At 44.0% G+C, this 27192-nt stretch overlaps 2 protein-coding genes across 4 annotated transcripts in view; both read left to right on the top strand.

The window, feature by feature from the left end:
- SHPRH (SNF2 histone linker PHD RING helicase) overlaps nucleotides 1–5182 on the top strand; it is a 139725-nt gene extending 134543 nt beyond the window's left edge. For all 3 annotated transcript variants that reach the window (XM_048844315.2, XM_048844316.2, XM_048844322.2), the window contains one exon: nucleotides 4263–5182. In XM_048844315.2, the coding sequence (XP_048700272.1) occupies nucleotides 4263–4359 (97 nt within the window). In that variant the 3' untranslated portion in view covers nucleotides 4360–5182. The remainder of the gene's footprint in view (nucleotides 1–4262) is intronic.
- Nucleotides 5183–12392: 7210 nt separating this feature from the next.
- LOC125634087 (alpha-tectorin-like) overlaps nucleotides 12393–27192 on the top strand; it is a 39501-nt gene continuing 24701 nt past the window's right edge. The window contains exon 1 of the mRNA XM_048844325.2: nucleotides 12393–12663. Coding sequence (XP_048700282.2) covers nucleotides 12588–12663 — 76 coding nt within the window. The 5' untranslated portion in view covers nucleotides 12393–12587. The remainder of the gene's footprint in view (nucleotides 12664–27192) is intronic.

Below are 27192 nucleotides of genomic sequence, written 5' to 3'. Positions count from 1 at the left end.
GAAGTTTTTGGAAAGGGTAGGGGACAATTTCCTGGTGCAAGTGCTGGAGGAACCAACTAGGGGCAGAGCTCTTCTTGACCTGCTGCTCACAAACAGGGAAGAATTAGTAGGGGAAGCAAAAGTGGATGGGAACCTGGGAGGCAGTGACCATGAGATAGTCAAGTTCAGGATCCTGACACAAGGAGAGCAGCAAAATACGGACCCTGGACTTCAGAAAAGCAGACTTTGATTCCCTCAGGGAACTGATGGGCAGGATCCCCTGGGAGAATAACACGAGGGGGAAAGGAGTCCAGGAGAGCTGGCTGTATTTTAAAGAATCCTTATTGAGGTTACAGGAACAAACAATCCGATATGTAGAAAGAATAGTAAATATGGCAGGCGACCAGCTTGGCTTAACAGTGAAATCCTTGCTGATCTTAAACACAAAAAAGAAGCTTACAAGAAGTGGAAGATTGGCCAAATGACCAGGGAAGAGTATAAAAATATTGCTCGGGCATGCAGGAGTGAAATCGGGAAGGCCAAATCACACCTGGAGTTGCAGCTAGCAAGAGATGTTACGAGTAACAAGAAGGGTTTCTTCAGGTATGTTAGCAACAAGAAGAAAGTCAAAGAAAGTGTGGGCCCCTTACTGAATGAGGGAGGCAACCTAGTGACAGCAGATGTGGAAAAAGCTAATTTACCCAATGCTTTTTTTGCCTCTGTCTTCACAAACAAGGTCAGCTCCCAGACTACTGCACTGGGCAGCACAGCATGGGGAGGAGGTGACCAGCCCTCTGTGGAGAAAGAAGTGGTTCGGGACTATTTAGAAAAGCTGGACGAGCACAAGTCCATGGGGCCGGATGCGTTGCATCCTAGAATGCTAAAGGAGTTGGCGGATGTGATTGCAGAGCCATTGGCCATTATCTTTGAAAACTCATGGCGATCGGGGGAGGTCCCGGATGACTGGAAAAAGGCTACTGTTATGCCCATCTTTAAAAACGGGAAGGAGGAGGATCCTGGGAACTACAGGTCAGTCAGCCTCACCTCAGTCCCTGGAAAAATCATGGAGCAAGTCCTCAAGGAATCTATTCTGAAGCACTTAGAGGAGAGGAAAGTGATCAGGAACAGTCAGCATGGATTCACCAAGGGCAAGTCGTGCCTGAATAATCTAATTGCCTTCTATGACAAGATAACTGGCTCTGTGGATGAGGTATCAAGTGGAGTGCCCCAAGGGTCGATCCTCGGGCCAGTTTTCTTCAATATCTTCATTAATAATCTGGAGGACGGTGTGGATTGCACCTTCAGCAAGTTTGCAGATGACACTAAACTGGGAGGAGAGGTAGATATGCTGGAGGGTAGGGATAGGATACCGAGGGCCCTAGACAAATTAGAGGATTGGGCCAAAAGAAATCTGATGAGGTTCAACAAGGACAAGTGCAGAGTCCTGCACTTAGGACAGAAGAATCCCATGCACTGCCACAGACTAGGGACCAAATGGCTAGGCAGCCATTCTGCAGAAAAGGACCTAGGGGTTACAGTGGACGAGAAGCTGGATATGAGTCAACAGTGTGTCCTTGTTGCCAAGAAGGCCAATGGCATTTTGGGCTGTATAAGTAGGGACATTGCCAGCAGATCGAGGGACGTGATCGTTCCCCTCTATTTGACAGGCCTCATCTGGAGGACTGTGTCCAGTTTTGGGTCCCACACTACAAGAAAGACTGTGGAAAAATTGGAAAACGTCTAGCGGGGGGCAACAAAAATGATTTGGGGACTGGAATACATGAGTTATGAGAGGCTGAGGGAACTAGGATTGTTTAGTCTGTGGAAGAGAAGAATGAGGGGGGATTTGATAGCTGCTTTCAACTACCTGAAAGGGGGTTCCAAAGAGGATGGATCTAGACTGTTCTCAGTGGTAGCAGAAGACAGAACGAGGAGTAATGGTCTCAAGTTGCAGTGGGGGAGGTTTAGGTTGGATGTTGTGAAAAAGTTTTTCACTAGGAGGGTGGTGAAGCACTGGAATGTGTTACCTAGGGAGGTGGTGGAATCTCCTTCCTTAGAAGTTTTTAAGGTCAGGCTTGACAAAGCCCTGGCTGGGATGATTTAGTTGGGGATTGGTCCTGCTTTGAGCAGGGGGTTGGACTAGATGACCTCCTGAGGTCCCTTCCAACCCTGATATTCTATGATTCTATGATAGGATGTTTTTGTTTTTTATCATTTTCCTGTGTGAGTTAATTTGAGAGTCTAGTGATTGTCTGGTTTCACGCACATGGTTGCTATTGGAGCGTTTAGTGGACTGGATGAGGTATACCCAGGGCCATCCCTACCCACACACAAACTACACAGCTGCGTAGGGCACCAGGAAATTTGGGGCACCAAATTGCCCCAAATTTCTTGGTGCTCTACGCAGCAGTGTGCTGCGGCCAGCCCAATCCTCCCCAGGCAGCTGAGCCAGTCCCTCATGGGCTGTGCACAGCAGGGCCCAGGAAAGCTGCTACTGCCCCCGCTCCACCCCTTCCCCCACCCATATCCCGTCCCCTGAGCTATGAATCCTGGGGGACTGCAGCAGGGGTCAGGGTCAGGCACTCAACGGGTGGTGGGAAGTGGAATGACCCTGCCCCAGCCCGCTATGCTGTGCCAGCTCCCAGCTGCTCTGCCGGTGAGTGCTGGGGGGGTGGTTTCTCCCCTTCCCCCAAGCCTGGGAGCAGAGCGGAGCAGGCTGGGGCCAGATTGCTCCACTTCCCACCACCCCATGAGTGCGGGGGTGGGCCCGACCCCTGCTGCCTTCCTGCACTGGCTGCTCCTGCCTCCCAAAGCCCTTGGGTGCAGCCCCACCCCTTCCTGTGCAGAGGCCTGGGACCCCTCTCCCCCTCGGAGGCCCAGGGCTGGTTCCACCACAGGGGGGGTGCGTAGGGCACCATAATCTCTAGGGACAGCACTGGGTATACCACATGTTGTGATAGGCACGTGTAAGATCCATGGATCTTAAAATGTGTTGATCATTACAGCAGGGGAGATATGTCTGCAGGTTTTGCGTCTGTTGTCTGGCAGTTGGTGTGTCCTGATCTGTGGGAAGCTTGCTTCTGATGATGAGCTTGGAGAGGTTGGGGGGTTGTATGAAGGCCAGAAGTGAGGGTTCAGGAAAGATTTCTTTTAGGATTGGGTCCCCATTGAGTATAGGTTGTAGTTGTTTGATGATGCCCCATATGGGTTCCAGTGTAGGGTGGTCTGTGACACCTAGGGGCATGCAGCCAGAGGGAGGTTTATTTCTGTATTGAAGCAGGGTCTCAGGGTATTTGTGTGGCCCGTTCCATGATTGTCTGCTACTCTGGTGGAGTGTCCTTTTTTGGTGAAGGCAGTTCTGAGTATTAAGATATATATCCCAGACCTTCTCCTGGGAGCCTATTCTGTGGTATCTGAGTGCCTGGCTGTGGATAACAGATTTGTTGGTGTGTTTGGGGTGGATACTGGAACTTTGAAAGTAGGTGTGATCTCCTCTTTCTTGTATATGGTTGTCTGTAGGGATCCATTGTTGAAACTGATTGTGGAGTTTAATGGATTGGGATTGGTTGTTGAAATTGTGGTGGAAGTCTCTGAGGGGAGTTTAAGCCATCTGTCCAGAGGAAGAAACTATCATCAGTGTGTTTGAGGTATATCATTGGTTTTGTGGTGCATTTGTCTTCTTCAAGGTGGCCCATGAAGAGGTTGGCATATAGCTATTCCCATGGTTTGGACAAAGTGTTTGTTGTTGAATGTAAAATTGTTACGGGAGAGGATGAAATGGATAAGTTTGTCCGCGTGTTTGGGATGGATATCTGAGGGCTGTCCATTGTTTTGTAAATATTTGACGCAGGCATCATTGTGGTCTGTAACCTACTAACTCCCTCTTTTTGTCCTATCATGCAGAGCTGTTAATAGGCCACTCTGCCTAAAATGGTCCTTTAAAATATGTACTAACTACTTATGCTGAACAATCTGTTCCACCTTGCGTTTAGATGTGATGTTCAGAGTACTTTTCCCAGACCTGAAGGAGAGCTCTGTGTGGTTCGAAAGCTTCTCTCTCACCAATAGAAGTTGGTCCAATAAAAGATAATACCTCCCCCATCTTGTGTCTCAAATATCTTGGGACCAACACAGCTACAACTATACTGTATACATACCCTTCCTTGTCATCTTCCTTTGTGATGTTCATTGTAGTATAAATTTTAGACAATCTACAACTGCATGTTCTTTCTTTATTGTGCAGAGTCTGTTCTCTAACTCTCATGTGCAAATTTTCCCTACAGCCACACCAGCTCTTCCATGAAACAGTCAGAAGCCTCAGTGTTGACAGTGGCTGATCTGGCAGACCTTTTCACAGAAGAAACTGAAGAACTTGAGTGAAACAACTTTGATTTGACACAGTGAAATCAGAAGGGACATGTCTTAGTAATAGCATCTGTATTAAATCAGTTGACCTGTCATAAATTCCTGTAGATATCAAACACCCTTCTTCTGTTAGGATTGCTAGAATTAGTAAGGGTTTTAATTGTTTTCATTTGATTCTGTGGCTATGTCCTTATCAGCATGTTTTCTGATAGCACTGGAGAGATATTGCACTTTGCACACGATACAAAACAATGGGTTTTATTTCCAAAGGACATTTGAGCTGGACTTTTGAGGGTAAAATCTTGGCCCCAGTTAACAGGAGTTTTGCCACCGTCTTCAATGGCGCCAGGATTTCACTCCGAGTAAAGCTTCACTTTGGGGGAAGGGAAAGTGGAATCAGAGAAACTGAACAGAGTATTTTGCTTCTCAGTTTTTTACTCTACAAAGCTTTATTGAGAATGAATACCCTCATAGAAAGGGCTCTAGGGTTCTCAGCATTTAACTCTCAAGGATTGCACCTCTTATTGTTAACACTTAAACTCTTTACTAACCAGTTGGGTATTCATAATGCCCTTTTTAGGTATTCGTGTAGATTATGTAACACAACAGAAGTTTCATTGCAAGTTAGATTTCGTGTTCACTTACTGCAGTGTTATCTTGATAAATTATGCCTTTTATATGTATATTGGTCTTGAAATAACAGTAAAAAGCTGAATCAGTTGTACACATTTTAAAAAATTCTTGAAGCCATGACTATTTTACTGCTTTGCTGTAAGAATGTGGGTTCCTTTGTTATAGAATTTAAAAAGAAAATAAGCTACCCATCATTTTATACTCATTTGGTGTCTGTGTGTTTTTCTCTTTCCCCATTCACTTCTTTGCTGAAACGGTGGGCTTCTCTGCACAGTGCGCCAGAAGGGTGTGATTTGTAATGCACACTAACATGTTGTTGTGCTCTAACTGGTCTGTGTAGACCCTTCTGGCATGGTCTAAAAGGTACCTCATCTTGTGGACTACATTAATGTGAACTAGGTACCTTTTAGAGCACACCTGCAGGATCTGCATGGGGCAGTTCACACATACTCCTTTCCAACACTTTCCTTATGCCCTTCAGAACAACTCGCACCAAGTTAATGCTCCCTGTGTCTGCATTATTTCTTCCAGGATCATTGTTTTGTCTGCAAATGTACAAAAATTTTCCTTAATTGGGCTTTCACTCCATACAGCTGTTTTTTAGAGAAAGTACACTGTTATTTTCTCCAATACAAATGTTGTGATAAACTAGAGGAGAAACTTTTTGGGTGGACTGAACAATATGATAAAGTTTGAGTTCGAAATTTACATTCCCTTAAATTGTGGTAAGGACGTGAACAGAAGAGTCTGAAAAATATGATTAACTAGAATATTCTATTTCTGAATTTTAATCAGAACGCTTGTTGCTTGAAATACAAGAGCTTCTGTAGTTTTATACATGCTGACACACTGCTCTGCAAAGCATCTGTGTCGGTACACCGTGTTTTTCTTCCTTTTTTGGTTGTCTGGGACATGTAAGATGTTTACAAGAATAGCCCTCATTTATGGTACATGACCATGGGAATCCCACACTAGGAAAAAGGAACCCAAAGAAATCACTCCTCACTCACCCCCCCAGCTTGCTTAATCTCTTACAAAGAATGAGTGTGTTTGGTCAATGGCATTAGGGCAGATGAGTCACAATCTATTAAATAGCTACTGTAAAACAAGTTTATTGGAACTAAAGAGTGTAGATGAGTGGAAACTTTTTTTAAAGAAAAGTTTAACCCATTGTTACCCCACTATACATTTTTTGTGACTATAACGTCTCCTCTTTGCCTGTCTCTCTGTTTACTGCAGAAGCAAATTTTGAATTTCAATCTAAGCACTTTATATTTCCAGCTTGTTACATAGCGTCAACAATATCATCTGAAGACTTGGAGAGGCAGCTAAGTAATTAAGTATTAATTGAGTATTAAGTAATCATTTAGACTCACAGCTTTGTTCAAGTCCCAGTCTCTGATTTATATTTTGATAAATATGACCTATTTTTGAAATGTATGTTTTAGGGTGGAATTTCCTTTGCATGAATTGCAGAATGGCCTATGTACTTCAGAATTTTCTATATTCATGCTTAGTGCATCTCCTCTAAGTTAGATCTGCTAAGTGAGGGCCCCGACTGGATTCATCAAGTCTGTTACTGTTTTTCTTCCTTATAGGAGGCTGTGGGTCTAAGTGTGTGTGGGGAGGGTCTGCTTATGGTATCATGTTCTTGGTTACCTCAACTTGCACATGGAGAGGACCCAGGACATCAGCTTTAGACCCGCATGGAAACAATGGCTTTCACAGAAACTATTTCTGTACCTACTCACACAACAGGACCTTATTGTCCGCTCAGGAGTGGATATTGGAACTCTCACAAAGTGTCCTGATCTCGTCGTCCAACCACCATCTCAGCCCTGTGAAACTGTCTTCCCTTCATTCCACTAGGACAGAGGTGGGCAAACTACATGTGGCCTGTGGGACCATCCTGCCTGGCCCCTGAGCTCCTGGCCCGGGAGGCTGTCTCCCCTCCCCTGCAGCCACACTGCCGTGAGGCGCAATACTCTGGGCAGCAGGGCTGCAGAGCCCGGCCTGGCCCGGTGCTCTGTGCTGCGTGGCTGCCTGTCCTGGTGCAGCTGCGCTGCTGCTGCTCCAGACAGTGCGGGGACAGGGAGCAGCGGGGGATTAGGGGCAGAGGAGGTTGGGGTGTGGATAGGGGTTGGAGTGGTCAGAGGGTGGGGAACAGGGTTGAATGGGGGCAGGGGTCCCGGGGGGGGCAGTCACGAAGGAGAGGAGGGGTTCGACGGAGCGGTCAGGGGACAGGGACCGGGGGGTTGGATGGGGCAGGGTTGAATGGGGTGGTGGGGGTGGTCAGGGAGAACGGGTGGTTGGATGGGGCAGGGGTCCCTGGGGGGCCATTGGGGTGAGAAGTAGGGGGGTCGGATGGGTCAGGAGTCCCAGGGGAGCCATCGGGGTGAGAAGTGGGGGGGTCAGATAGGGGGCAGGGGCTGGGCCATGCCTGGCTGTTTGGGGAGGCACAGCCTTCCCTAACCGGCCCTCCATGCAATTTGAGAAACCCGATGCAGCCCTCAGGCCAAAAAGTTTGCCCACCCCTGCACTAAGGGAATGAACCACCAAAGTCTGTCTGCCCACAAAATCTTTTAAAGCTTAAGTTTCCAGCATGCCTTGGGAAGACCATCACCCACCTACACAACCATGAGCTACTAGGACAGTACAACTGCTTGTCCCTTGGCCTTCTCTTTACACCAACAGATCACCATAGTTCAACAACTAACTTCGTTAGGTAAAGGCCTATAGGCAGATGATTACAACACAAAGACCTTCTCTGGGACTATGCCGTCTACTAAAAGAAGCAAAGAAAAGCTACTTTAATTAAGACCAGAGTGCTTTACCTGTTGTTCCTGCTGGAATTTGATCCCATCACACTCAAAGCTTTCAGCGTAGCAGCCGTGTTAGTCTGTCTTCGCAAAAAGAAAAGGAGTACTTGTGGCACCTTAGAGACTAACACATTTATTAGAGCATAAGGTTTCGTGGCCTACAGCTTTAAAAGCTTATGCTCAAATAAATTTGTTAGTCTCTAAGGTGCCACAAGTACTCAAAGCTTGAGGTCATGGCAAACAAACTCCAATATGAAACAGATCCTCCACTAACTAAGAATTGTGCTCACTGCTACCAGAAATTATCAGCATTTCCTTCAGAGAAACAAACCTACCAACCTCCTCTGAGAAATGTAATAGTCTGTTCAATCCTCTTTAGCTCTTACCCTCTCTGACCATTTCTAGATAAAATCATTAAGGAAGGAATGGGGAAGGAACACAATCTAAATTGGGAAAGAACAGATTAAAGAATATTTAGGTAAGTTAGATGTATTCAAATCAGCAGGGCCTGATGAAATTCATCATAGGATATTTAAAGAACCAGCTTATCATGATAATCCAACCTAATTTTCTTCTTTGAGAGGATTACTGGTGGGAAGCAGTAGATCCGATACATCTTGATTTTTAGTTAGGTTTTTGAAACAGACCCACGTGACATTCTCATAAGCAAACCAGGGAAGTGGGGTTAGATGAAGTTACTGTAAGGTATGTACACAACTGGTTGAAAGACTGTACTCAAAAAGTAATCAGTGAATGGTTCGCTGTCAGACTGGGAAGGTGTATCTAGTGGGGCCAGCGGGGGTTGGTCCTGGGTCTGGTACTATTCAGTATTTTCATTAATGACTTGGATAATGGAGTGGAGAGTATGTCTGTAAAATTTGCAGATGACATTAACCTGGGACGATGTAAGCACTTTGGAGGACAGGATTCAAGTTCAAAACGACCTTGACAATTTGGGAGAATTGGTCTGAAATCAACAAGATTAAATTCAATAAAGATAAGCACAAATTACTTCTCTTGGGAAGGAAAAATCAGATGCATAACTACAAAATGGGGAATGACTGGCCAGGTCGTACTGCTGAAAAGGATCTGGGCATTATAGTAGATCATAAATTGAACATGAGTCCACAATGTGATGCGGTTGTGAAAAAGGATAATATTCTGGGGTACAGTGCCAGGAGTGTTGTATCTAAGATATGGAAGGTAATTTGTCCTGCTCTATTTGGCACTGGTGAGGCCTCAGATGTAGTACTGTGTCCAATTCTAGGTGCCACGCTTCAGGAAAGGTGTGGACAAATTCGAGTCCAGAGGAGAGCATCAACAATGATAAAACGTTTGTAAATTTTTCCTCACAGGTCAGGTTTTCTAAATACTGGGCAGGTTTAGTCTTGAGGAAAGACAACTGAAGGGGAAATTATATAACACTCTGTTCAAATATGTTAAGGGCTGTTCTGAAGAGGACTGTGGTCAGTTGTTTTCTGTATCCACTGAAGATAGGTCAAGAAATAATGGGCTTAATCTGTAGCAAGAGAGGTTTAGCTTACATATTAGGAAAAACTTTCTTAATAGAAGAGTACTTAAACTCTAGAATAGGCTTCCAAGGGAGGTTGTAAAATCCCCCTTGTTGGAGATTTTTAATGGCAGTTGGACAAACATCTGTAGGGGTAGTCTAGGTTTATTTGGCCTTGCCTCAGCACAGGAGGCTGCACTTAAGGCCCTCTTGAGGTCTCTTCCAGCCCCACATTTCTATGTTTAAGTTGTGACCACTGCCACTATATCAGATGCTTCAAAAAAGCAGAGGAATGGATTTGGCCCCATCAAGCCGCTTAAATGAAGTTCCCGTTTCTAAAAAGAGATAAGAACAAACATTTCCATTAAAATTACATTTTCCTTATTTACTTGGGACATTGTTATAGTTTATTTTATTTAGGTATCCAAATGCTAGACACTTAACAATACCAAGATACATACATTCCCTCCCCCACCACTTAACCCTGACCCATTCCTGTATAGGTCACCTCACACAAGCACACACATGTTCAACACACACAGCTGTGTATAACTCTCATTGACATGGCCCTTTCCTACATGTTGCATAATATTATCTTAATAATTACAATTATTGATACTGTGCCATTGCTGTATAAGGTCTTTGGGCACACATAAGACAAGTTTGTAACCAAAAGAAACAAGCTGCAGCTAAGGAAACAGGGAAAGGATGCAACATAAAAGCAACTAGACTGACATCTTTCTTGCTCCTTCTTTAGTTGAGGGGTTTTGTTTGTTTGTACCGCCTGTTAAATTGTGCTGGGAGCTAAATTCGTATTTTCAGCCCAGACATGAGTACAGTGGACAAATAGTGACATATAGATCTAACTAATCTGATGTGTGAGACAAAGGGGACTGTACTTAAATCCAGCAGTAGCTTGGATTTGATGGAGACAACGCTGAACTGGAGCCATGGTTCCTGGGAACGGCTTTTTCTTTATCACCTTGGTAACCTAGCTAACGTGAATGCAAAGTCTTTGCTCAGAGAGAGCTTTCAGACTCATGTAGATTAACGGGGGGGGGGGGAGAGGAGGGGCAATTCCTGGTTACAAAAGGAGGAAGTTTGCCTAGAGGAAAGGCAAATGGGTTTAATTCTTCCTCTTCCCACTTACATCAGGCCTACACTGTTACTTTACCAGCTGCTGTGCGTGTAGGGAGTGGATCATTATTCCAGCCATAGTATCTTCTAGCTGATTCCAACACCAATGAAAGAAAGCTTAAGAATGATGGATGCGGGTGCACAGCAAGTAGCTTTGCTCTGCAATGGTTTCCTAACATCAGGTCGAATCCTGCACTCTTTAGACAATGGAGATTTAATCTGAGTAAAGAGTGTAGGATTTGTCCTTGACATTTCGGATACCAGTCTCCCACCTCTGTGCACTTAGGGGCTCTTTCGTATGGATGACCTGCTCCAAAATCAAAAGGGGGATGATTAGCTGCCTTTGTGGCACTGTTCTCCATACTCTAGGGGGAGCATGTTGTAGATCTGGTTCACATCAGGAGAGAGAAAGGAAAATGGGTCAGCTGGGGCAATGCATGTTGTCCCTTCTCAGTCTCTTGGTGAGTCCCAGTAAAACTTAAACATAGCTTGGAACTATATTGTCATTTCCACAGAGCCCTTCCAACTCCTTGGGTCTGGAAGCAGCTGTAACAAGGAGGCAACCCTGGCACTACAGCTGGTAACAAGCCAGGAGAGCCCCATTCAGCCAGTGAAGAGGCATGGGGCCTCCCTTAGGTCCCTGGTCATCCGTCAGGTTCAGGGCTGGTCCTGTGACCTACCCTGCTGGAGGGCAGAACCCACTCTTGATAGAACAGTGGAGGAGGACCATTGAATCCTTGTAGCAATTTCCTCCCCCCAGGTCCTCTCCCATGGTAAGAATGATCCAGCCCTCAGCTATGAACAATGAATAATGTGTTTTTCATAGGTAACACATTCATTGGCAACAGGGATCATAAAAAGCTGAATATGAACGTTTATCAAGCCATATTTTACTTGCATTTATAATCAAGACTATAGTTATTTTCTTAGTGGAAACAAACAAAATTACTGGAAATGTAAAGGGCTTTGCAGCTGTTGAGGAAAATAACCCCATTTGTATAGGTTTGCCACAGTGACGGGTACTTTAACAATGCATGTGATAACTACTCTGGCACTTGTTGGCCAAACCCATACTGCAGATTTGTGAGTGTAATAGCAAAACACCATGCAGTACAAATGTATAGCACCCCACAATAAAATTATAGACTTTGTCCTTAAAACAGATGCATTAGCCTTACAAGTCATTCTCTGCAGTGACTGTACAGCCATCTTGATGGGATGAGGCTGCAAATCTCACAACTGTCCCCCACAAAATGAAATCTTGCACCTTGCAAACTTGCATGTCAGCACAAGGCTTAAAAAGCAAAGAACCACTGCAATTCCACTGTACGGGAGCATACAGGCTGCAGAGCGGGAGTCTGGCTCCCTTTGGTAGCTCACAACAGGACTGTATCATAAATATTTCAACTCCAGTAAGTGGTGGCCATGTGACCATTATTCTTTCATATACGTTCTTAGTAAGGACTCTTGAAACTGTGATTTTCCATGTAGCATTCAAAAAAAAAAAAACATTAAAACAAATTTCCTTCATCAAAAAATTGCCTCTCTTCAAAGGATCATTATATTTTCGGGGGAGGGGGAGATAGCACAAAATGCTTCGGGCTCCTTTGTTACGTGTTTCCAACAAGGATAGGTGCCTCTAAATCATTCACAGCTCCCATGAGCAGCCTGCAAAGCAAAATGCAAGGGTATAAAACGCCAAAGGAATCAGCGACGTGAGCGATGTCTACAGGAGGCTAGACTCCTGCCTAACAAAGAATGAACTCTGCTGCTGCTATAGTACAAGACAAAAATGTGTATGGGGGGGTGTTCTGTCTTGGAGGAATTCAGTCCTAAACTAGGTAGAAATTGATTTGTGAGTAATCTTGGTCTCCACTGACTATCTCTGTGTACATTAGGAATCCCATTGTTGGGCACAGGACCCCATTCAGCCGTTCGCTGGGAGGTGGTCATTTCTGCGAAGAGGTTTACAACAAAAAACAAAACTAGAAACTTACCCACAATGTGAAAGTCTTGAGGAAAGTCACCCCCCATTGAGCTAGTTATTCCAGCCAAGTAAAGGGACTGAAAGGGCAAGAGATACTTAGGGGGTTCCTGACTTTGAGCTGTTTGAAGGATCTCTAGTTCTGAATGTAGTGTTTAAGATGCTCTTTGCTGCTTTCCTGACCGTTTCTCTGCTGACTTCTTTAACTCCAGCGAAGGACACTGGCATCGGGGAGGGTGAGTTTTTGAAAAAGAAAAATGTTACCATTAATTCACACACAACAAAAGCATTTCCATGGGGAATTCCGAACAAGCGTGGGCCAAGTTCTGCACTTGCACTGGAGTAACTACACTGGCTTCAAACCAATGTGAGATCAGACTCAAGCTATGTGTGCACAGGACATGGCATGCTTTCCAAATCGTACTCGCTAGGCATCAGATTGGTATATGTGGGTGTAGATGCGATTGAGTTGAACTGAGATAATATTTAGAAACCTTTGTTTTTCCTGGCTTGCACCTGAATTACTTTCATATACGACTTTATTGTTTTGTTAAAAATGTTAGGGCATCGAAAGCCTTGGATAGGCATCTTTTTAGTATTTTAAATCTAAATAAATAAATGTATTAGAATGTAATGGTTAGTTGTACCAGCATTAAATATGTCCCCATTATGTGATCGGTTGGTAAGTGTAAGCACTGCACATTTACAATTAAGCTTTAAATTAATGCTGACATGGAGCTTTGTTTGAATTGCTATTCTGTTGCTGTGTATGTTTTAATTAGTTTTGGGCATCAATGTTGAGCTAGCATGTGCATTCTTCTATGTATAAATCAACTTCTATTTTATAAAATAACATGAGTCAGATACTCACAAATTGTTTCAGAGTAACAGCCGTGTTAGTCTGTATTCGCAAAAAGAAAAGGAGTACTTGTGGCACCTTAGAGACTAACCAATTTATTTGAGCATAAGCTTTCGTGAGCTGAGCTGTAGCTCACGAAAGCTCATGCTCAAATAAATTGGTTAGTCTCTAAGGTGCCACAAGTACTCCTTTTCTTTTCACAAATTTTTGGAGTTCTTATATTGTAATTTAATGATACTCCCTCTCCATTCTGAGATGCTAACTGAATTGCTGTGTTAAGAGAACTGGAACTAATCATTTTATACACTAGCAGGCTACAGTGAAGAGATTTGTAAAGAAATTAAATTTAAAGAAAGGAATATATGCAAAAAAAATCTGTTTTTTCCCTGTCATACTCCAAATCTGACGTAAGGTTTCGCCCCCTCCCAAGTGCTCCTCCCCGAACAGTAACACAATTTCTCCACTGGGATTCAATATTTTTACTTTGTGAAATATCAGAGCTTCTGGATTTTGTTTCTAATCCAGACTAGAACATTTCAGTCTCGTGGTTATGCCTCTAGCACTTGATCCAGTGACTTCAACAGGTGTTTGATTAGGTGCCATGTGGGTGGGTGTTCTGTCATGGAGGAATTCAGTCCTAAACTAGGTTAACGAAAAATTAAAAGCAAATTGCTGAGTGAAAAGGTGTAAAGAAAACACTGAATGCTGCCACATAGAAAATCTGAGGCTGGTATCTCTTCTAGTCAGATTACTCATTCTGGGTTTTTATATCACATGCTGCTGCATCACCTCTAATTTTATTGTGCAATATATTTTTCCTCTCTGATAACTTATCGGTACCTTAACACAGCAGGAAACATATTGTGCCTTTGGTCCCTGAAGAACTACATGTCTCTGTCAGCAGCCTTTTATTTTGAAATCATGTTTTGGTGTTAAATATGTTGATTGTCTCTTAAAATTTCTCTTAATCTCTCTTTTTTTAAATACAAAATTGTTCTGAATTACCTGGGAACTGAAATAACAGCATATATTACAATATTTATGAAAACATTTTTCCTTTTCTTTTAAACTGTTGTGAAATGTTCATTACTTTTTGCTAAGCCATTGGGGAAATCACTGGGGAACATTCCGGTAAGCTAGTTGTTAAGCAATGCTGTGTTCCTAATCCTTTTCTTTACACAGCATGTTGCTGAGGTGTCTGACAGATGTAACCTGTGCTACACATTGTTAAGCAGTTTCAGTGAATGGGATTGCTCTGAGTAAACTGCATGTAGACATCTCCTGGTTTTCAGACTGAAATGTCTGTATTAGAAAACATGTTAAAAGGGACCTATAAAAAGGGCAAGGGGATATAATGATCCTGTACCCTCTTGCTTCTTTCTACTGTATAAAGAAGGTCTGAAAGGATTTTTTTCCCCCTGCTTGTTTTTTTAACTTAGAAATTCCAGTCTTATTTACCCTGCAAGGTTTCATGGGCTCCTGCAGAGCTGGTAGGTTTATGACATCTCAGTCCAAGGGAGTGACACCTGATTACTTGAAAGAGTGTTTTGATTTTTATTCCAATTTGTTTACTATTAATATATCACTACTCATTGTAGTCAGTTGGAATTGGGCCAGCTGAAACTGAAGCCAAGTCCAGCTCTGTTTTGGAACTAAGTCAGATGGCCAGATTTGCTCTCTTCCCATCCTTCGTTTTGAGGCCTCCTGTTCTATGGAACTGAGATAGTGGGATTATTCTGCTGGCTTGCCTGCTAAACTGTAGTGTACTTCTGCTTTTGTGACTATAAATCACCTCTCATCCATCCCAGGTATAAAGAATCAGCATTTTCTAGATTACATTTGGAGAAGTCAACTCCTTGAGTCTCTTGCCGAGTAGCAGTTCAGGCATGACTGTTTCAGGAAACCATATAGCTATGAAAAACCAAAAATCGACAAAGTTACTCCATCAGTTACACTTAGCGTTAACTAGAAGCAGGGGTGCTAGTTTCACAGCAGAAAAAATAGTTGGTAAAATGTTTGAAAAAACAAACTTTCTGAAAGAGAAAGTGGAAGTGAAGATATTGTAAATAAGGAATGTGTATAATTATTATTATTTCTTATTTGTATCACAGTCACACCTAGAAACCCCAAAAGAGATCAGCCCCTCCCCCCACCCCCCACTGTGCTGGGAGCTCTACAAACAGAGCCCGATCCAAAGCCAACTGAAGTTAATGGGAGACTTTTCATTGAATTCAGTGTGCTTTGGTCAGTCCCACAGTGAGACAGAAGAGCTTACAGACAGGACAAAGAATGGAAAGGGACACAGAGAAGCGACTTGCCAAAGGTCACTCAAAGGCAGAGCCAAGAATAGTACCCAGACTTTCTGATGTCCAGTCCAGCACCCCATCCATTGGAATGATGTCTCCTACATGCATTTGTTGTAGGCAGCAGCAAACCAACCTAGATCTGTAGAATCTGTCATGTGAGGATGTTAGCACAGTCAGTCCAGGGGCCCATTCATTACTTGCTGTTGCTCACAGTGCTTGCTAGCACCCCTTATTCCTGTCAGAAATCAGCTTTTTGCTGGCTGGTTTGCTGACCAATGGGCACCAGGCAGACTTTGGCTTTTTCCAAACAAACCCAGGGAACATGACAACAATGGGTTGATTCTAACCGTGCATACTCCAGTGCGCAGTAAAAAGTCACTCCGGTGAAGTCAATGGGCCAGATTCACCACCCACTGGTTTTAAAATAATATTGACTTCAGTGGAATTACTCAACTGTATATCGATGAAAGTGGTAACAGCCCCAGGAGAGTTATGTCTATGTACAACTGAGGCAAGGAAAGCAGAATCGGACTAAAATTATTGTTGTTTTCTTGCAATATTCACTTTTTCTTAGGACTTGGTGAAAATTTGGTGTAATATGGACAGGATATTTGGTAGATGCTGCTCTTTTTACTAGATCCTAGTGGGAAGTAACCAATAAGACAAGCCAATCTGGACTCTTTTTAACCTGAGGAGGAGTGTATTAGTCAAGGGATGGAACAATAGTCAGAACTTGTGGGTCCAACTCCCCACAGCTCACTGTGACTGTCAGTAAATCTCACAAGCTGTCTGTTTCTCAGTTTACTCATTTTAAAATGGTTATAAGACTTCTTGAGCTAAAGAAGCTAGTAAATTACTAATGAAATTCCCTCTAAAAGTGGAGAAAACACTGGCTCAAGCAACAACTTGGAGGACAGTAGTTCTTTAGAAATGGGAGCAATGCCGTTAACACATTTGACTAGATCTTTCTGATGGGTTGATACTCTCCGATATACTCATTATACAAACACGGAGGAGAAGGAGAAGATTTTATATCAAAGGATAATGAACATAACCAAAAATGCTGAACTATACAAAGTATAATTGTTACTTGCATATTGACTTCTGAGAGAAACAGATGATAAACTGTTCAACCTGTTAATGAAGATGATTGAACCTGAGGAAAAAAGCTCCAACGACCTATGTAAACTATGGGTTCTACAGGTCTTCTTCCAAGAAGATCTGACAGGAAGTTGACAAAGATGACGCACCCAACAGAATGCTGCTGGCAGGAGGGATAAGCATGCTTTAAACAGGATTAAAAAGCTTAATCAATAAATTGTAACTACAGTGTCGGGCCTGTTTGCTGCACTTGTGCACAGGAATAGCCTAGTCATGGCTTTCATTCCATTTAGTTTTCATTTGTTGAGTCTCACTTTGTCAAATAAACCTGCTTTTAATTTAAAATAACCTGAGCTTGGAATGCAGAGTGTTAATAGGGCAAGTGCTGCGAGATGTTCACAGGGGAAACAACCTGACATCTGACCCAATGGGAGGCAGAAGCTGGATAGAAGCGACAGCTTGAGCACGAGGTCAAAAGCAAGGGCACAGAGGGGACTATTCCTAAAAAGATTTCTCTAAGGAAGCTGATGGCTTGGGAAAAGTTTAAAGGCTTTGGGACATCTTTTGCCATCGTCACTCCAGTGTAAATCTGGTGTTTTGGAGTTTCTCTGTACTTACACCTCGTGTAACTGAGGGCAGACATGGCTGCTTACACCTGCTGAGATCAAATTCTGCTCACCTTCTCCATGTAAGTATCCTTATTGACTTCAGAAAGTTCTGCATGAGTGAGAACTTCAGGATTTTGTTCCAATAATACTTAACGCTGAGGGCTTACCTACACGGGGCTTTAAAACTGTATCAAATCCAGTTAACCTGGATTGAAAATGCTTGCTTTACACACAATGCAACCTATCACTGCATACTGACTCTACATTGGTGGGGAATCTGGAGTCTTCTTGCAAAGTGAACTGTGTTTGCTTTGAATTGGTTTAGCTTTTTGTTTCTGTGCACACAATTGCTATGTACCACTTTTTGCACAATTTCCCTTCCGCCCTCCAAGGATGATGGGCTCAACCCATCAGAGGATAAGCAGGAGGATGCCGGAGAAGAGCTGTCTCCCCCCTGGCCCCCGCCCCAAGATCTTTTTGTGACTCAGGACCCTGATGACAGCTGCTGGAAAGCCAGCCCCTGGTCTGACCTGCTACCATGGACCAATCCTGCCCTGAATAGGCTGAGCCCAAGTCCCAGCCAGAAAGCCAGGCTGGGACTGAAGAGTCCAATCCTATGGAGGAAACTTCAGCATGTAAGTACCTATCTTTGAAATGTATTATTATTGTTGGCAGATGTGAGCTACCAGTCCCCGCCACCTCCCCAACCCTCCTTTGTGCTGCTTCAAAATGGCACCCGCCAGCATGATGTGGTCTGTCCTGCTCCCTTTCCCCTCCTTCCCCCCACCCCCGGCAGATTTGAATACCGAAAACATTCATTTGTGCAGAATTCAGCAGTTTATTGAGACCGTGCTTACAGGAAGAGAAATGTGCTTAGTTTGCACAGTTTACATGAGGTATAAGGCTAAATTTTTGTCATAGATATTTTCAGTAAAAGTCAGGGACAGGTCATGAGCAATAAACAAAAGTTCATGGCCTGTGACCTGTCCCTGACTTTCACTAAAAATATCCCTGACAAAAGGGGTAGGTGGCTCCAGCACCCACTGCTGCTGGGGCTCCTGGGTTCCCCGTTGCTGTGGTGCATGGGAGCTCCAGGGTCCCCCTGCCACGGTGCTGAGCAGCTGCAGGGTCCCCCTGCCACGGGGCAGGGGCTGGGAGCTGTGCGGGCGGGGCTGGCTGAAAGCTCCAGCCCCGGGGCAGAAAATGTCACGGAGATCAATGGAAGTCATGGATTCCGTGACTTCCATGACATAACTGTAGCCTTAGGTATGAGTGCACATTGCATGCCTGCTCAAGGCACAAACACTACTGCTGCCCACTGAAGTACAAATGCCCCGTAACACGCCGTCTGGCTGACAGCGATTGCATGACTCTATTTTCCCCTGCAGTTTCTCCATGTCTGCAGGGGAGATCTAGCAGAATGTCAGTCTGAGAAATAGCTCTGTTTTGTTTTGCACATTATAGGGAATAGCCCCATACGCATGCTCCTCAGTATAGCTTGCAAGCCCCTTCCACTCCCGCAGCACTTTTGGGGGGTGAATAACTTCACAGCATATCTCGCTAGTCTCCCTTTTGCCTTTTTGAATAAGACCATTCTCTGCCTCCTGATCATCTGCCTCTGTGAAATGTCATCAAGAATCAGGATGGCCTAAAGGGGCTATAGAAGGTATTACTATTCAGCTTGCCCCCCTGTCCCTCCTCCTCCCCGCCCCGCATAGCCCCCTCTTTACACCTCCAACACCATAGCACAAATAAAACTGCCAAAATAAATCTGGAACGTAGCTCCAATCAAGCCACCCCTACCAGCATGAAAGCAGACACAGACTGAAATGCAAATGCACCCAGCACCTTTCGTACATGCAGACCACTTACCATTGCGGAGGTGCCCCCAAGAATGGGAAGAGTCTCCAGGAGAGATATCCAATGAATAAAAGCTAGCATGACTTCTCTGGGATATGAACAATAAGCAACTGGGTTTTTTCCCTACAGCCCCAGCACCTGCAACAGACTGTCAAGGAAGGGCCTCTATCTAATGCTGACAGGCCTTCCAACCTGAGGGAGGGAAAAAAGAGGACTTGAGAGGAGATGTTTGCTGAACTCATGGCAGAGTCAAAGAGGAAAACAAGGCTGGCTGAGAGGTGGAGGCTGTACATGAGAAAAAAAATGCAGCTGCCCCATGCGAAGGAGAGCATGGGAAAAACAGAGATGCTGAGGCAGTTCATGGATGCTATCCCGAGTCAGAATGCCCTCTGGCAAAACATGATTCAGCTAGGCCAGTGGGCCCTGCAGTCCCATAATTTAGGTTCCAGCCATCTCCTTCAGCCCTTGAACAATGGTGGCTACTGAGACCAGCAGCAACTCCTAACATCTGCATTCCAGCCGCAGTGTTCCTAGACGGAGCATTCATTCATCTCCCATATTCAACCTCTGGCCGCCGAGAACATTTGCACCTGGGAGTCCAGCACTTTTGAGCCCTGTGATCTGTCTGAGAATTTTGAACTGTGGCGCTCAAGCCCAGAACCCATGTGGATAAGAGGAATGGGAGGCAAGGGCTATACTTGCCTTTAACTCCCTTTCTCACTCTCCCTTCTCATCCCCCATTTGGTTATACTTGGAATATTGTGACTGTTGCACTTTGAATTGTGTTCGCACTGTGGGAGTAATTAAAAGGTTTGTATATAGTTGGTTACTTAAGAAGACTGGTTTGTTAAATGTATTTCCAAACACAAATAAATTATTTTTCCATTTCCTTTATTAAAATGTTATTGTTTTTTATTGTGGTTTCATAATAAAACTGTTCATAGTACATCCCTTGAGTCGTCATTGCATTTAACACAGACAATCCTTTAAATAAAGCTGAAATGTTTTACAAAAGCACATAGGGAAAGATAAACTTCAATCATCTACCCGCAGTACCCCAGTGCTTGCAATGTGTGCATCCCAACAAACACCTCTTCCAATCCATGGTCTAACATGTTTGGGCATCAGACTCAAAATACCAATGGTGGGCATTCCTGACTGCATTCACACAGATGTTCGTGTTCTCTGTGGAACGCCTTGCTGGGTGCTTGAACCTCCAAGAAAGTCTCTGCACCTCAGCCTCCCACCCATCAGTAAAGCTTTCCCCCTCCTCTCACAAGTATTGTGAAAAGCACAACATACAATTATAATGGTTGCAAAGTTTTTGTTGCCGCTTCCAAACTATTCCAAAAACTGCACCATCTGCCTTTCAAACGGCTCAATACACACTCTGCTACCATTCTGCAGCTATTCAGCCAAAAGTTAAAATGTTCCTTCCTTCTGTCCAAGTGGCCTGTGTGTGGCTTCATTAGTCAGGAAATCATAAGCCGGGTCTCCCAGAATAACCTGATCAACCACAGTGCTCCTGGGGGGGTGAACAGTCTTTCTCCGTAACTCTAAATAGAACTGAGTTCTGAAAGATCATCACATTATGAACCCTCCTTGACCTCACTGCATTTATATCTGTCAACCTCCCACAGTGGTCAATCAGTCCTTGGAGCACCATGGACAACTACCCCTTTCTATAGGTAAATTCAGCTTCCTCATGGGGCAGCAGGGATGGGGGTGGCAAATGATAGGCACATGGGTTATATCAATTGCCTCAGTACAGTTTGGTCCCCCCATGCATGCAAAGCCACCAATAGTCTCTTGAGCATTACTCAGCTTCATGACCTGGTTAGATAGCATCTAATCAATGGCATAGAAGCCTGCTTCAGACTGGCCCTGTCAAATATAAAGGGAAGGGTAAACACCTTTGAAATCCCTCCTGGCCAGAGGAAAAATCCTTTCACCTGTAAAGGGTTAAGAAGCTACGATAACCTCGCTGGCACCTGACCAAAATGACCAATGAGGAGACAATATACTTTAAAAAGCTGGAGGGAGGGAGAGACAAAGTCTGTCTGTGTGATGCTTTTGCCGGGGACAGAACAGGAATGGAGTCTTAGAATTTAGTAAGTAATCTAGCTAGATATGCGTTAGATTATGATTTCTTTAAATGGCTGAGAAATTAAGCTGTGCTGAATAGAATGGATATTCCTGTCTGTGTGTCTTTTTGTAACTTAAGGTTTTGCCTAGAGAGATTCTCTATGTTTTGAATCTAATTACCCTGTTAGGTATTTACCATCCTGATTTTAAAGAGGTGATTCTTTTTTATTGTTACTTCTTTTTCACTGTTTCTTCTATTAAAATTCTTCTTGTAAGACCTGAATGCTTTTTTCATTGTTCTTAAGATCCAAGGGTTTGTGTCTGTGGTCACCTATGCAAATTGGTGAGAATTTTTACCAAACCTTCCCCAGGAAGTGGGGTGCAAGGGTTGAGAGGATTTTGGGGGGAAAGACGTTTCCAAACAACGCTTTCCTAATAAAATAAACCCAGATAAATGTTTGGTGGTGGCAGTGGAAGTCCAAGGGCAAAGGGTAAAATAGTTTGTACCTTGGGGAAGTTTTAACCTAAGCTGGTAAAAGTAAACTTAGGAAGTTTTCATGCAGGTCCCCACATCTGTACCCTAGAGTTCAGAGTGGGAAAGGAACCTTGACAGGCCCCAACAGTTGATCTTCTCAGGCTGAATTGGTTGGTTAGAGCTTGGTAATATTCTGTGGTGGCCAGCTTCCAGATGGCAATGGTGACCTGTTTCTCCCTGGGTATGGGGTCCTACATGTTGTAGGTTGTTGCTGAAACTCCAAAGTCAGTTCTGCAAAAATCTCAATACAGGTACCCCCTCCATCCTGAAGTTCTCTCACCACTGCAGGTCATCCCAGTTCTGCAGAATAATCCTCTCCCACTAATCCACACTGGTTTCCCAGGCCCAGCAATGGTGCTGAATGCTGTGTAGGTGATCCAGAAATCTTGTTCCAACAGCTCCATATCATCCTGTCCTTCCTCCTCATCCTGCTGTTGCCACCACCACAGAGTGTCCTCCTGCTGCCGTAGGAGCTACTGCTCTAAAAGAATATTGTCCTGCTCCTTTATCATCTGGTCAGTGGTGTGAGGGGTAAGGTCCAATGCAGAATTCATCTGGCTCTGAGGGTTGTAATAGAGTCCAAACAGCCTGTGCGTACTTGCACTTATCACCACTGTGGTGTGAAGAATTGCTGGATCCATGCTGGAGGACAGCAATTGAAAATAGTATGAGGTTGCCTGGAAAGGAAGCATGTGGTGGAAACTTTTTTTTTTTTAATTGAACCTACCTGGCTTCTCACAATTGACAACAAAAACTATCCCAGGATGCATGCACTCAGCAGTGAAGCAAAGGCCCATGGAATATCCCCTGAAAATGCTATGCCCTTGGTTTGCAGCAAACCACGCCTCTGTTTGCATACAATAGGAAATGAAAACAAAAGAGGCTGCAAAGAAGCAGGGAATGCTCAGAAATTACAGATTACTAGCCATGAACAGGCTCCTAGTGAAGAGTCCTGGAAGTTTGGACTGAAACTCCAGCCAAGTAGAGGCTGGGAGTAGTCTGCTGAAGCAGGAAAGGCCCTGGGCAGGAAGGCCTTGGAGGAGGAAGAGAAACCTTGGTTTATTTTTGGATAGTCTGGAAATTTTTATTTTGAATGTCTGTCAATTTAATAAAGAAGGAACAGGAATGGATAAAAGTGTTGAACAGTCCAAGAGCAGAGATTTAGGCAGGCTGTTTGTAGCATGGCCGTAGGACATGAGAGGGCGAACTGAAGGTGCCGAGCCCCGTTACAGGCATTTTGAGACTTAGCTCAGAGTACTTTCAGGTCCTCAGAAGCTGCTACAAAAGTGCGCAATATTAGAACATGCACAAGTTTCTTTTACAAGAGGATTGCTGGGGGCTCAGGACATCCCTTCTCCCAGTGATCCCCTGTGAAAACATATCACAGCCAGGGAGAGACACACACACAGTCTTCTTTGATCCTTACATGAAGAGGGAGTCAAGTTTTGAGAAATTCTGTTTTCACATTTATTTTATTAATTCCCCTTAACTTTAGCTGAGATTTCAGTGGGTGTTGGGCACCTAACGCCCATGGGCTCCTTTGAAAATCCCAGCCTTCCATTTTGCTAAACCATGGACATATATGGCGTGATACTTAGGCTCCTGCAAGCAGTCTGAGGCCTCAGTCCAAAATGAAGACTAACTGAGATGCTGAGAAATGGAGATGGTTTATTGGAAAAGGGGGAGGAAAGGAGAACTGCTTCTCGGATCTCCTTATCCTCTCCCCACGCCTGCTTCAGCTTGTAAGAAATAGGAGCTATTCTAAATTAGATATGCTCTCTGGTAGCAACTATATACAGAAATTAGACCCCTCATAAATATCAGCTGCCTGTGGAAACTACCCACAGCTAATGAGCCATTCCAGAATGTAAATTAAAAACCAATAACCACTGTGACATTTTGAAAGACAATTAGCACAAAAGGTTGCTCATGAGCAGCTTCAACTGAAGCAAGAACTGCTCATAAAATTCGAAAGACTTGCTGTCTGCAATATGGAAAAAATATTTGTAGCTTATTGTGCCAGCCTTAACTGGCAGACAGAATTAAATGTTTGTACTGAGGTGTAATAAACTAGCTGCAGCTGACATGAATTGGTAGTTTGTACAAGAGGAGTAACTCAACTCCAAGCATGCTAAATGAGAGCTAAAAGTATCTGTATAGCACCCCTACAAGCTTTGCAAATAATCCTCCCTGTATCCTTTCAAACACACAGGTAAGAAAGGCTGGGACAGACATTTGCAAGGGCCACATCCTAAATACGTTTCCCTCATCTTATCTAGTGCAAATGAGAATGTGTGTTTATCGACATGACTACTAACTGGGTATCCAGCAGCAGGCTTGAGTCTATTTGTACGTCTGATTCACAAGTACCCAAAACTTCAGTGAAGGACAATGATAGCGAGAATTTTTTTTTTTTAATTGCTTGCTCCAGCCCTAGCAAAGTTATCTCGGTCTTACCTGAAGCCACTTGTGGCAGCTAGTCCTCATCCAAGCCACAATCTCCAGTAGCATTAGGTCAACTGTTCCACATCACCAGCAGGACTGACCATAATGAGGCTATACAGCTGGGGATCATCTGCATGCTATAAACACCATAACCAGTATTTCCTTACTAACCTACCTAGTGGCTTCATACATACGCTGAAGGAGGAGTGAGAGAGTAGATTCCTTCTCTAGCAGAGGAGTTTTCACCCTGAGGGTCATGACTCGCCCTGTCCTTCCCATATTGCTAAATGGAAAGGGAAGGGGGGGAGTGTCCTGGCATGGCAAATGTTGGGAATTATGGCTATAATGCCCCACATGAGAGAGCTACTGAGATGGATGAATAATTGCCCATAATCATCCTCTGCATACTTCCACAGGAGGAGTTAAATCTCTTCAAGGCATCCACTCCCACTAAGGACTGCATCTTTGTAAACAACACCGTGTGATCAGCCGTATCAAAGGCAACTGGCAAATCTAACTAGGACATTGTTGGTTCATACCTTCAGCTGGTGGCACTGACTTACACCAACTCCAGTTAGGTTCATTGTCTCCATCCACAGCCAGGAGCAGCCAATCAATCATCAACAAGTGCAAATACAGCAGTTTTTGTCCCATACCTAAATATAAATACAGATTGAGCAGGAGAAAGGAATATGAAGACATCAAATATTTCTATACTTGCTCTGCAACCACCACCTCAATAATCTTTCCTAAAGATGGAGAACTAATGCCAGTCTATAGTCAACAAGATTGTCAGTTGACAGTGTCCACCAAACTGAGTCACTATCTCCCCTGCTGGCCTTAGCCAGCCAGGTGGGACAAGCATCTAGTTCACAGATACTGGCCTGAAGTCCTCCACCCACCTCCACCCATCCCCAAAATCCTAGCAAGAAACACTGGTAGAAACTGACTGAGTGTGTGTTCCCTAACTCTTCTGACCCCATGGACACAGCAAGCTCCATTCAGATTTTTACTCACAAAGTAACTTAAATATTCTTCATTGCGAGAAAAAAGTAAATTCTGTAACCACACAGAGGCCTCCTGGAATAATCAAGCTCTCTATCACTTGCTGGTTATGACTTCAAATATGCACTGAAAGCGGCAAAGAAACCTTTCACTGATTCCCACGCAGCCAGGGTGTAAGACTTCATAATCTTTTTATGTCACAATCAGGTAAACTCAGATCAGGACTTCTCCCACTAGCACTTTAGCAGTCTTCCCTCTTGCATCACCTGGACCACAGTGAGCTGTGAGAGGGAAGAGTGTTTAAGAGCCACGGTATCAATAATCATGGATAAACTTATTCATAATAGCCATCCTGCCAGCAGTGCCAAGAAGCCATTAGGTAAGAATACACTTCCTCAGAGCCTTCTGAAACCGTTCTGGTTCTGGCTGTCTCCTTGGGCAGTCCATCAAAATATGTCTCACTCGGATGGGCTAAGAATGCCCAACCTCAAACCTTATCAGTCCACGATAAGCTTGTCATCATTACCTCTCCAATCTGCATTCCAAACACTAGATCCAGAGTGTGGCCAACTATATGGGTGAAGACATCAATCACCTGTGAGCACTCTGGCCATGGTAGCCAGGAACTCCACCCAGAAGAATCATTGTCACCAAGGAGTATCAGTTTTAGTACTAGTATCACCGCAGTGATAAACCGGAGAAACTCAGAAAGGGCTTTCACGGTGCAACGGATTATTTACAACATAAATTCCATCCTGAGATTTGTTCATAAGCACTCAGCTCCAAATTTGGAGTCAGTAGCAAAACCCAAGGCCACTCTTCCTACTCATTACTCTCTTGGGTCTGAGACAAGTACCTATTCAGAACCAGCTGGAATAACATTAGCTCTGCAGACTCATCTTAAACAGGTCTGTTATACATAAATCAAGGTTCTTATCCCTGGTCAAATCATAGATGATGGTAACTTTTATTGATCGTTGCTCTTGCATTAAACAGCATGAACAAACACCCAGGCTCAGTATAAGCCAATGCCTAGTTCCTGGGCAAACTCCCATTTAAGTCAACAGGAATTTTTCATGAGTAAGAACTTCAGGATTTGGTCCATTATTATTATTTTAATGTACTATTTAATATATTAAGAAGTAAGTGTGTGTGTGTGAGAGAGAGAGTGAGAGAGGAAAAGGAGGACTTTTGTCCCTGAAAATTACTCCAGGATGAAAGGTTTCAGAGTAACAGCCGTGTTAGTCTGTATTCGCAAAAAGAAAAGGAGTACTTGTGGCACCTTAGCGACTAACCAATTTATTTGAGCATAAGCTTTCGTGAGCTACAGCTCACTTCATCGGATGCATACTGTGGAAAGTGTAGAAGATCTTTTATACACGCAAAGCATGAAAAAATACCTCCCCCCACCCCACTCTCCTGCTGGCAATAGCTTATCTAAAGTGATCACTCTCCTTACAATGTGTATGATAATCAAGGTGGGCCATTTCCAGCACAAATCCAGGGTTTAACAAGAACGTCTGGGGGGGAGAGGGGTTAGGAAAAAACAAGGGGAAATAGGTTACCTTGCATAATGACTTAGCCACTCCCAGTCCTTGCCTACAGACAGCCCCCCAACCTGAAGCAAATACTCACCAGCAACCACATACCACACAACAGAACCACTAACCCAGGAACCTATCCTTGCAACAAAGCCCGTTGCCAACTTTGCCCACATATCTATTCAGGGGACACCATCACAGGGCCTAATAACATCAGCCACACTATCAAAGGCTCGTTCACCTGCACATCCACCAATGTGATATATGCCATCATGTGCCAGCAATGCCCCTCTGCCATTTACATTGGTCAAACTGGACAGTCTCTACGTAAAAGAATAAATGGACACAAATCAGATGTCAAGAATTATAACATTCATAAACCAGTCGGAGAACACTTCAATCTCTCTGGTCACGCAATTA

The sequence above is a fragment of the Caretta caretta genome, chromosome 3, assembly GCF_965140235.1.
Source record: "Caretta caretta isolate rCarCar2 chromosome 3, rCarCar1.hap1, whole genome shotgun sequence".
In the NCBI taxonomy this organism is placed as follows: Eukaryota; Metazoa; Chordata; order Testudines; family Cheloniidae; genus Caretta; species Caretta caretta.
This window is presented reverse-complemented; position numbering and strand designations above follow the sequence as displayed.